General features: G+C 47.6%; 1 protein-coding gene across 2 annotated transcripts in view; it reads right to left on the minus strand.

Annotated features, from left to right (window-relative positions):
• The window catches only part of LOC144933164 (guanine nucleotide-binding protein G(I)/G(S)/G(T) subunit beta-1-like), a 29588-nt gene that overhangs the window by 4399 nt on the left and 12830 nt on the right, over positions 1 to 12359 (minus strand). Inside the window, exons 5-9 of one of the 2 annotated variants that reach the window (XM_078857773.1) lie at positions 10183 to 10246; positions 8982 to 9088; positions 6296 to 6351; positions 4689 to 4755; positions 3260 to 3461 (exon numbers count right to left, since the gene is read on the minus strand). In XM_078857773.1, coding sequence (XP_078713899.1) covers positions 3260 to 3461; positions 4689 to 4755; positions 6296 to 6351; positions 8982 to 9088; positions 10183 to 10246 — 496 coding nt within the window. Of the gene's footprint in view, positions 1 to 3259; positions 3462 to 4688; positions 4756 to 6295; positions 6352 to 8981; positions 9089 to 10182; positions 10247 to 11193; positions 11258 to 12359 lie in introns of both variants that reach the window. The other variant, XM_078857772.1, reaches the window with a different exon arrangement.

The raw sequence follows: 12359 nt of genomic DNA on the forward strand, positions 1-12359 counted from the left end.
GCACAAACATACACGTACCAACACACACATACCAATACACCAACACATACACCTTGAACTCACCTCCAAAATGTATCACGGTTGGCTACGTACGGTGCGAAAGAAGTTCAACATACATGCATACACACAAGCACCAACACATGCACGTACCAACAGACATGCGCTCCAACACACACAAGCACACCTTTACCACAAAGATAAAGATCTCCCGTATAGACTTAACAGACTGTTGGGTCAAGTGCCGTCAGCGAGCACCTATGAAGGCCAAAACGGTACACGAGTGGGTGGCCAGCACCACACCTGACCGCCTTTGTCTCCCCAATGGCGATGTTTACACATTTCATTCATTCGAGGCTGTGTCAACCTACGGGAGGCCCAGGACCGGTTCAGATAATTGTCACTGATATTGGCCGTGAGCGGGAATCGAACCCAGGTCCACGAGTTTTCAAAGCAGCGCCCTAACCGCTACACTACCGCTCCGCACCTTGACCACATACGCACGCACGCACGCATTTTGTGTGGGCCCCCACATCAGACAGTGTCTCTGCCCCCCACTATTTGCTGTGTCCTAGAGCGTTATTACTGCTCCGGAGGGGTGATGTTCAATATGATGGTAGATGATGACGACACAAAACTCACAATAATGTAACATGCCAAACATCGCAATGTAGGATCCTGCAGACTGAGTGAGACTTTACTTGAAAAATAAACAATGGTGCCCTATTCATGGCAATGCAAATGAGATAAGGAGGGATGATTGATGGTGATAATTATGAGTGGGATCATTATTAAGATGGTAACGATAGTTAGGAGGGTAATGATTGTAAGGGTGTTGGTCTTCACGATTGTGATGATGGTGGTGATGATGATAACGACGAATCCACTGCTGGATGAGGGCCTCCTCACGCCGTGCAGGTCATAGGGGTTATTTGACCATACGTACTTTGCAAACCGCTGGTCAGTGCGGATTGGTGAATGCGACGAACCATCGTACATTGGAAGTGTGGGACACACAATGGACAGTTACGGCATTGCCCTCTGCTGCCCACTGTGTAGCCCTGCAAGTACTGGTGATCAATCATCCCAGCACTACCCAAGATTGAAAGCCAATTTCTTTGAAACTGCTTTTTGTTGTCCTTCCCCCGCACCTCCGATTAGCACGGTTGGCTACGTACCGTGCGAAAGAAGTTCAACATACATACATACAGACTCAACCCTGCTGAGCTTCCGAGATCCGACAAGAACGAGCGCATTTTTAGTGATCTGGTCAAGGTTACTCAAGATCAAGAAGCCTCCATGGCCACAACTGTTGCCGCCACCGCACCTTGCCAACACTTTTCCAAACCTCTCCGCCAGATCCCCAAAGCTGCTGCAGCACAGGAGACACGCGGACTCCAAGATCAGCTCAAACAGTCTCCCACCATCTCGTCTTAGGTCTGCCCAGATTGTTTTTTTGTTTGTTGCCGGATTGGTGGACAGCACTCACTGCCGGTCTTGGGAACCGACCCTCCTCCTCCTCCATCCTCCACACACGTCCTACGCAGCGAGACCTTTTCCGCATCATACCTCCAACACTTACCTATAAACTATTAAACAATTTTTTTTTTATTTTACCAGGTAACGCACCACTGAGCTATGTAGCTCTATTTCAGAAGCGACCTGGCCACAAGTGATAGTTCAATTAAGTGCCCTATCCTTGTGGAAACTTCTACCAGCCAAATACTATAAATGCACGCTGTTGGTTCTAAATGTGGAGGAAAAAACTGGAGGACCCGGAGAAATATCCACGTGATCACGGGGTAGACATGCAAACTCCAAATGTACAGGGATCAAGAGTTAAGATTGAACCCAGGACCTCCTGCTCACTAGGTGAGGAATTTAACATTTCGCCACCACGTTCAATTCCGGAATTGCAACATTGTTTATCCTATCTTGCCGCAAAATTCATATCATCCATCTCGGACACCTGTGTTGCTTAGTTATGGTCCTGATCCACACAGGAATACAAATAAGCACTGCTGCCTCAAACACTATTTTCTTATCTCTCTCCTCTTCCAAAGTGGTTTCGATAGCCAATCAAAAACCTGCCCTGCTAAAGCAACGCTGCTCTCCTTGACCTCCCTTTCTCACAGCCCACTGCATTACGGCCATCGCTGCCCAGGCACACAGAGCCCTCTGCCATCTCCGCGCTCTCTTTTCCGACCGTCCACTTGCGATGCGATTACGGGAGCCCCGTTTCATAACACTGCCATTTACTTTGTCTTTAGAGAAGCATTTTATTCTTGAAACTTGTTCACTCAGGAAAGCTGCAATGAGTCTTGAGACTCTTTTTCATGGAGGGTTCTGCCGACTTTTCACACTTGAGGGGACGGGGGGGGGAAGGATGTTGCTCCATGTAATCCCGATAGAGTAATTTGCAGGTTATTATTCGAGCATTGGGATGTTTGGCTAAGAGCAGTTGCATTGTATGTGTTTTTTCAGCTTAAATTAAGAATGCAATAGCCAGCCTTTTGATGATTAATTACTGATGATAATCACGTGTCTTCTCATCTGGTTACGAGTCAGACCACACCAAAGACAAAGAATCCCCATGTAGCCTTTAACAGGCTGTCGGGGCAAGGGCTGTTAGAAACAATTATGAAGGCCGGCACGGCACACGAGGTGGTAGGTATCCAACACCATGCCTCCCCAGAGCAGATGTTTACAAAACCACACCAGGTACTCATTTCAGGCTGGGTCGACCTAGAAGAGGGCCCAGGCTCAGTTCAAATATTCGTCTGGTTCGTAACACAATGCGCTAACCAATGCACCACGACGGCCACGGTCACCATGGTTACTACCGCCGCCGCCGCCACATCTGCCACTGCCACCAGGGTCATTAGCACCGCCACCACTGCCACCACCACCACGGCCACCACCACCATGGCCATTACCGCCATGGCCACCGCCACAAAGGCCACTCCCACCACTACCGCCACCACAGCCACCACAGCCACCACAGCTACCACAGCCACTCCCGCCACTACGGCCACTACCGCCACTATGGTCACCATTACGGCCACCATGGCCACTCCTGCCACTACGGCCACCACTGCCACCACGGCCACTCCCGCCACTCTGGCCACTACCGCCATCAAGGCCACTGCCACCATCGCCGCTATCGCCACCACGGCCATGCATTTTATAGTCACGAGAAGCTGCTGGGCTCCATTGGCTGCCAGCGCGTTAATGGGGGAGCGCACGCGTTGGCGCCGCTCACGTTGATGGCGTTGATGTCGGACTCGTGTCCCGTGAACGTCTGCCGGCACTTGACCTCGCGCACGTCCCACAGCTTGGCGGACGAGTCGCACGCGCCCGACACGAACATGCGCCCGTCCGGGGACAAGGACAGCGACATGACGTCGCCCGTGTGGCCCATGAATGTGGAGGACAGGCGGCCCGTCTCGATGTCCCACAGGCAGCTGTGTGGGGAGCGGGGGAAGGGACACAGTGGGGCAACAGTGAAACACCGGTGAGACTCGCGAAAGCCACCGTATGCCCAGGCTGCTTTTGTTCATCCGGATAGAGGGTACTAAATGGGCACAGCAAAGGCTAAAAGAAGAGATGGAGCTGATGTGGTGTGAGAAGATCTAGGTGGGCTTGCCGATGACCGCTACCAGCGGTGTCAAGATCAACGCTACTGAGTAGGTTGAGGCAGTCACCCTCCAACAATAGCAGAGGGCAGATGAGCAACCCTCAGGTTCACCTACACCAAATGACTTAGCAGACAATATATCACCTTAATATATCTGTCACTACAGATTAAAAAAACGTATATTTTTTTCGTGGTGGAACAGATATTATGAAGATAAATTGCTGCCAATAAATTTTGTTTTAATATTCTCTACAATGACGCTAAATTATTATTTCGTAGCATCGACGCGGCATAATGTTGTTGCGTCGTACGATTTTGTTGCATCGCTGTGTTTGATAAACTTTTGCCGTGCTGTTGCACCGTTATTGAAGTTGTTGTCGTATTGTAGTATTTTATTTGTTGCGGTATTCACACTTTCAAAGTCAGCTTGAGAGTGGTTATACATTAACAAAGGTGGGGGTGGCAGGCACGATGAAGACGATCAAATATGACGCAACCTGCGCACGATATAAAGATACATGGGTCTTGGGTACTTGCCAAATAGAAAACCAGACAAATTGAAGGGTTCATCTTCTTGGTTCTTTCGGTAAAGTCACGTAGAAGGGAAATAATAAAATAATAAAAATTAAACATAATAAAATACAATTCTCACGACGTTTTGGCCACAACGCACGCAGCCGTCCTCAGGTGAAGACGGCTGCTTGCGTTGTGGCCGAAACATCGTGAGAATTGTATTTTATTATGTTTTATTTTTATTATTTTATTATTTCCCTTCTACGTGAGTTTACCGAAAGAACCAAGATGATGAATCCCTGCAGTCACGAAAGCTTGAAATCGAAATTGAAGGGTTGTCCAAAAAGCTGGACACGAACTGCCACAAAATGGGCTAATCAAAAGCTCGTTGAGAACAAACGCATGTTAGAAAGCATAATCTAGGCGTATGAATGGCTTTTCTGAAATTGGAGTTGTCGTTGTTGCTGTATACGAGTTATCTGTCGTTTGTGGTGTATTGTAATGTAGTATGTATTGTTGTGTTTTTGTTGCTCGTAGTAACCATAAGGTGTCTCCGGAGCTGGTGAGGATTTTGGTGTCGTCGAGGAAGCGGCAGCAGGAGAGATACCCTGAAGGCACAGCGCGGAGACGCAACGCAAACAACGGGTTAAAATAAAACAACGGGTTAACCTTTCACCCATCCACGAGCAGCTGCTTTTTGTGTTTAGTTTGTTGTCCTTCCCCCGCACCTCCAATGAGCACGGTTGGCTATGTACGGTGCAAAAGAAGTTTCTACGTACATACGTAGAGCGCATGTATGTACATCAACCCTCCGCCCTGGCTTTTACACCTGATTGGATCACAAGTCACTATATCTAATTTATTTCTCCACAACTGTTGTCCGCCTGATGATGCGAGTTGTGATTACTGGTGAAACGTCATACTCGAATTGTAAATGTTGTGGGTTTACTCTCCAACACACCAGCATGCTGAACTAGTGATGAATTGCCATGTTTTGTTTACGTGATCTAACCCAAAAACCTCTATTGTGACGCTCCAAGTCCAGGACGTGTCATTCAGACTCTGTCTTATCGACAGACCTGTTCTTCACCTGAGGACGGCTGCTTGCGTTGTGGCCGAAACGTTGTGAGAATTATTTTATTATGTTTTATTTTTATTATTTTATTATTTCCATTCTACGTGACTTTACCGAAAGAACCAAGAAGATGAACCTCTATTGTTGATATGGAAGAGTTACCACATTTCTGGGAGGCTCAGCCAGGACACATGCCAAGTTGTTCGTTCCTCCCCCGCTTCCAAACTGCACCACCTACTTTCTATAGCCACGCCCACTAAACCACTAGCCCCTCCCACAACTCACGTGGTCACGCCCACTGCTCAGGTAGCCCCCACCCTGTTACCGACATTCCGAGTCGAGCACAAGGCCAGCAAATGTTGCCGTCTGTGGCACACGAATCACAAGCCATGAATTTTAGGCGATTTGATTAGCCTTCGCGACTTCAATGAGGAACACATTTTATATCTTGCTTTTACCATCTCTCAATGGTATTTATCATCTGTTCTGTGTCATTTGTGCAGTTTAGTTCGCTCCAGCAGTCCAAAGTTTTCAAACAACTTATGGTTTGAAATGTATGGTTTTCCGGCCTGCACTAGTTTTATTTTACAATCTGTTTTCTCGTCATTTACAGATTTGACCATTAACATATGCATTATGTGTCATTTGCAGAAATGATATAGAGGCAATGGGCGTAGACATTGGACAATAGTACAGCACAACACTTGATTTTGCCTCCATTGCTCTCTGCAACGTAGCCCCACAACAGCCCACAGCACCAATTTTAGACGTGACGCTCGCCCATTCAATCACCACCTCCTGCAACGTGGCGGTCTTAATAGGTGCTCACTAACAGCACTTGCCCCAACAGCCTTTGTAGGCAATGCAGGGGGAATCTTTGTCTTTGTGTGTGCATCAGCCAGTCATCTCAGACAGTTAACCCATAACATCTGGGTCTGTCCCGTGACCTCCTGCCAGAAGCAATCCTTCGACACTTCACATGGCCTCAAAGTGCACCTGGCCTGGCACTGCAGTGTTGTTACCACCACTTAGTGGCGAATGGCGGCTGTTGTTGTTGTTATGTGCGTGCGTACCGTTGTGTCCGGGAAGCTCACGCGTGACCTTTATATTTCCCTCACGCGACTTGAGACTGAGGGTCACAAAACCACAGACAAGTGTGTGAACAAAGACAAAGATCCCCGTGTAGCCTACACAGGCTGTTGACGCAAGTGCTGTTATCGAGTAGCACCTATGAAGGGCACCACAGCATACGATGGGGTGGTGTGGCCAGTACCTCGCCCGGCCAGATCTGTTTCCCCATTGCTGGTGTTTACACACTGCACCAGGTATTCCCATCAGGCTGAGTCGACCTAGTGCATGCCCAGGACCAGTTCAGATAATCGTCACCGATGTGGGCCGGGAGCAGGAATCGATCTCTGTTCGCAGGGTTCATAGTGCAGTGGCCTAACCACTGCGCCACCGCTCCCCAAGCGTGTGCATACACAACGCATGCAACACATACACAAACGCAGCCATTGTGCAATGAATATAATCATCACCCTGATTTGTCGTCATCAATACACCATCTATTTTGGGCTTCACACAATTCATAACTTGTCACGATGGTGAGATGTTAACTACCTCGCCTGATATACAGGAGGTTGTGGGTTAGATCCCAATCCTGACGCCTGCTGTATAGTTGGAGTTTGCATGTTCTCCCTGTGGTTGCGTGGATGTTTTTCTGGGGTCCTCGAATTTTTCCCTCCACATTTATAAAAATACATTTGGAGTATTTGGCTGCTATAATTTTCCACGTTGGCCTTATATGGCAAAATTTTTAAATTTTTATTTAGTTTGAACACCAGGTGAGTGGTTGAGAGAACCAGGAATTATCACCCTGCATTTGAATGTGGATATAAAATGTATTAACCCACACCTTCATTAAACTCTCAAGATAAAAGTACAGCCCTTGAAAATTACTGTTCACAGCATTGCCGGCAGAAGGGCCTAAATTCGAGATATCTCTCATCTAGAGGGTATGTGGTCCAGTCTTCCACGCTGGTCAGACATCTCAAAAGAGTCACAGTAGATGAGTATACATAGAAGAACGACATCTGTTGGTCCATCACTTTGGGGTTGTTATTTGCCTGTGGGATCTTGGGTATACACATGCAAAAAAATACCTCCCACTGCACATAAATTTACTATTTTTATTTTACCAGGTAAGCCCCACTGAGCTAAATGGCTCTTTATCAGAGGTGACCTGGCCGCAAATAACAGCTCAACTAAGTGGCTTATAATGTGTAAATTTATAGCAGCCAAATACTCTAAAAACATGTTTCTAAATGTGGAGGGGAAAACCGGAGGACCTGGAGAAAAATCCACGCAATCACAGGGAGACAGAGACATGCAAACTCCAAATACACAGCAGGTGTCACGGTTGGGATCGAACGCACGACCTCCTGTATACCCAGCGAGGAATTAACATCTCGCCACCACGAGATGACAATTACTGTAACCTACTTCCGTTCCTACCTTACAACAACCCCCATCTCTTCTGTCTTGCCCATGCTACTGCTACTCCCTGCCCCTACCCCCCAGCTACGACCAGGCCTACCCCAACCCCTCCTTAACCACTCCCACCTGTTTTCCTAACTGTCACCATAGCAACACCACCACTTTTATAAAAAAAAAACCCACTCTTTATTTCAACCACCACCATTACATGTACAATGTTTACAATTGTCGCAAAGCACCCAGGAATAAAGCGCTATATGAATCTATGTAAGGAAAGCAACACAAACTATTCCTCATGATGACATTCGTATGGGATTGCCAATGACATCACCGCTACAAAGAGTATCTAGGCCAGGGGTCGGCAAACCTGCGAATCCGGAGTCTCATGCGGCTCTTTAAGGATTACTTCGTGACGTTATTTATTAAGGACCACCATCTCATAGTCACATTTGCATTGTGGCTCTTGAAATAATCCATTTTTTTTTCAAAATTCGAACAATTTTTTTTATCTTCTTGTTCATTTGGTTGCTGATGCCCGATCTAGAAGCCAAAATCCCGATCTAGGATTTTGGCTTCTTTAATTCACGGTACTTTGTCATAAAACACGTTTAAAAAAAATGCGCCGTGGAAAAAGGGCCGTTGCCGAAAACGTTGCCCATTATATAGTTTCCTTTGAGGCCACACGCACACACACACGGTGTTCTTGATGGGATGCGATGGGAGTTTTTGTCCTGTGCTTGCACACCACTGCCAACACAGCGGCATCGCTGAATAATTTAGTTTAAAATACAAATTGATTCCCTGCTTAAATGAGCATTGAGGTTGCGTTCATCTCCCCACCAAGAGCCCTGGGCCAGTGAGTGAAATTCAAATATTACTATGGCAGGAGCAAGCAATTCCACGGGATTGCTGACCTCCCCACTAAGTGCTCATTTTATTCACCCCGGAGAGATGATTGGCCGAGTCACACCCAACCAGTAATTGAACTTGTGACCTTCCAATTGCTTAACGTGACCACTGACTGGTCATAAAATGCATGTGTGCACACCTTACCCATAACCCGAACCCCATCCTTAACCCTAAACCTACTGAAATGACCCACCCACCCTAATCCTAAGCTCACCCATAACCTTAACTAGAACCCAACCCCCGTACCCTATCCCTATCCATAGCCCTACCCTATACATACCCCGTAGCCTACCTCAACCTCTCCTTCTATACATCGCCATAGCCCTGGCCTAATGCCCCCCCCTCCCCGCTCACCTGTACACGGAGCACATGTTGTCGAGGCCTCCGCAAGCCACGAAGTTTCCCGAGGGGGCGTAGGCGCACGTCATGACCCACGACGACCTCAGCGGGATGGCATGGACCTGGTGGTGATCGGGCTTCGGGTCAGCGGGTTATAAGGTCAAGGTCATCACATTATAAAGTCGTGGGGGGGGGGGGGTAAGGTGGCCAGGTGATTTTAGAGGGCCCACAATGTAGATGCCAGGATCACCTGAGCACAATGCCCCTCCGGGCCTGGGTTTGAGTCCTGGGTCTGGGTGTGTCTCTTTAAAAAATGGGGTTCATGGCTGAGTTAGAGACTCTGCACCAGTATCGCCAAATTCGTGGGTTTGAATCCAGGGTTCATCAGCACGCGATTAAACTTGGGTTGTCAGGAGTAGCGGGCTAAAGATCTAATCCCGGTCATCAAATGCATGTGTGCACAGAGCACACGTAATTTAATTTGGTTTTCCACTTAATTTTGTCTAAACCAGATACGCGGTCTCAATTGGCAGACAGCCACGGGGAAACAGCTCACTGTGAGGCTAACGACGGCGCGTGTGCAAGATCGACTCGAGGGATGCTAACCAAACACCTCTGCTGTGATTTCCATTGTTCCACCGTGACGTGTGGCCTTAATAATAATAGCAACAATATTGCCTTTTATTGACCCAGGACAGCCTGAGTCTCAGGGCCCTGCACTAATTTCACAGTAGGGGTCAACGTTGTTGCGTGTGGCTTGTTTTTTTCGCAATTAAGTAATTTGCGAGTACTTTTTCTTACTTGGCGAATATGGACTGTGATGCCAGCGCACATTGGTGACTCTTTTTTGAAAATTTTCAGGGATCTTGAACGTCCATTATAAAGCAAACGACGCGTTGTTTTTACTGTTAATACCCCCGGCAGTATTAAACAGGGTCGCCACTGGGCTCGGACCACAGATATAGATTGAAATAAAAATGTTTTGGTGTGTGTTCATGTTGCCAGGGTAATTGGGCATCAATTGGTAACAAAATATGTATACATGATTCACATACATATTCATAAGATCATTAAGATTGAGGTCACAATTTCCAGACGTCAAGAGGTCATTGTAGGTGATGCTTTAAGATATTAGTAAAAGGTATGGTGTATCATTTTGCTTTCAAGGAACACTGTCAAATTGCAGTGAGGCCTGGTGAGAGCCTCGCCTAGTTACCTTGTTGTTAGTATACGTGTCCCAGACTATGAGTTTGCCGTCCTGGGATGCACTCAATAACAAGCTGGGGTGAGAGCAGAGGGGGTGAGTAGGGAACACAGATGAGAAGTGGAGAGAATGGGGAGATAAGGAGGGAGAAGGTAGGTGGACATAATTGGAGGTGGAGGTGTAGGTAGGTGGAGACATTGGGAGAGTGGTGTTGGTTGGTAGAGTTATTGGTAGGTGGAGATATGGGGTGGTAGAGGTGTAAGTAAATAGAGGTGTTGGCAGAGAGAGGAGTTTGTTGGTGGAGACATTTGGAAGTGTTGGTAGGTGGAGATATCAGGAGGCCGAGGTGTTGGTTAATGAAGGTTAAGATAGGTGGAGACATGTATAGGTTTAGGTGTAGTTAGGTAGAGGAATTGGTTATTGGAGACATGAGAGGTGTTGGTAGGTTAATGTTTTGGAAGGTAGTGGATTTGTGAGGAAGAGGTGTTGGAAGATGAAGGTGTTGAGACGTGTTGACATTGGGAGGTGGAGGTGGACAAGCAGGTGGACAGGATAGAGATGGAGACAGACACAGACACACATGGCATGGGTCAATCAGATGCAGCAAAAACACAAATGTGATGAAATCGGCAACATGCACAGCACCTTGTAAACACCGAGATGTGGACCTTGTAACGGCACAGTGAGGTTAAACACACACACGCACACGGTCGCAAGTTCAAACACTGCGAAGGAAATGCAAACACGAATGATCACAAAAACCCAAGACGCAAATGAACCCGGAAAAATGCACACGAACCCACACACACCTGCCCTGTCACATGTGCTCGCATGTATGCAGGTGAACCACTGAACACAGCAACACGCGCTCACGGGAATGCCAACAAAACACAAATGAGATGCAAATGTGGAGGCACGGGAGCGATGGACTGGGAAGGGAGGGAGGGCGGTGGAACGACGTGTGGGTACACGCCGTGCGCACACGTGGGTACACGCCGTGCGCACACGTGCACACCGTGATACCTTGTTGGTACTGCAGGTATCCCACACGATCAGCTTTCCGTCCTGCGAGGCACTCACTAAATTTCTACGCATAGGCACGCAGACAGACATATGCAAACACACGTAGAGGAGCTAATGTATTCGATTATTGCGTATGGCAGCAGCAATGTGTTCAAGATCTAAGTGCCAACTTCGAGGTCTGCTGCTGGCCACGATGAGAGGGCTTCACGAGAAAGTTTGTGAAGTTTCGCTGTTCCTCCTTCTGCGTTGAAGAAGTGCGAACCACAGTTGTTTTCTGTACAGTATATAGTTTGGATTGCAATCTAATACTGTACACACAGATAATGGGTGGGCAACTGATTCCTTGCCAAGGACCAAACGTGACTTTCAAATAAATACCTTTGGCGGGCAACCACGTATGTCAAACTGATTTCGCGCCGTACGTGGCCAACCGTGCTCATTGGAGGTGCGGCGGACGGACAACAAACTAAACACAACAAACAGCTCACATTGTCAACGCACAGCTCGGCCACTTCCGTCACTGCAAGAGAGGGCCCTTGCAGTGAGAGCAGTGACTCGGCGCGACTACAATTAAAAACAGTGGTGCCAGGCCAAATTGATTTCTCCTCTAGGACCCAATTGGCGCGACTCTAAGATGCTTGCAGCGTTCAATAAACGACAACACCACCACCACGTGTGGATGTTATGAGATTAAGTCGTAAGCTGCATATGCGGATGCTTGTGAGAGTGACTGGTGTCAATTGAGAGTTGAGATTTGACACAAATGTAGTTGGGTCTCTGCTGATCAGGAGAACGGCTATGCAGTGCGTCAGGGCGTGCCGGGTGGACTTGTTGCAGGGGCTGGAAGATGAAACTGTCGCATGGCTCTGGTGGTTACATGGCCTGACGTCCACTCATATAACATCGACATACTTGTGTATTTATTTTCCTTGTGTATCTGGTGCTCTGTGTGAAAGTTACGTGTAAAAGAATGAGCTCAAAAAAATGCTTATAATCAGACAAATCTGAGAATCACGATGCTTTTCGCCTAAATGCTTCGCCTAATGCTCTTACATGGCAGTGTGGAACGCGATGTAAGAGAACTCTATTTAATTGCCAAATCGAACACGCCCGCATCGTTCTTGGTATTACTTGACTGTGGATTGCCCGCGAGCATAGAGCGTGAG

This window comes from Lampetra fluviatilis, chromosome 6 (assembly GCF_964198595.1).
Source record: "Lampetra fluviatilis chromosome 6, kcLamFluv1.1, whole genome shotgun sequence".
In the NCBI taxonomy this organism is placed as follows: Eukaryota; Metazoa; Chordata; class Hyperoartia; order Petromyzontiformes; family Petromyzontidae; genus Lampetra; species Lampetra fluviatilis.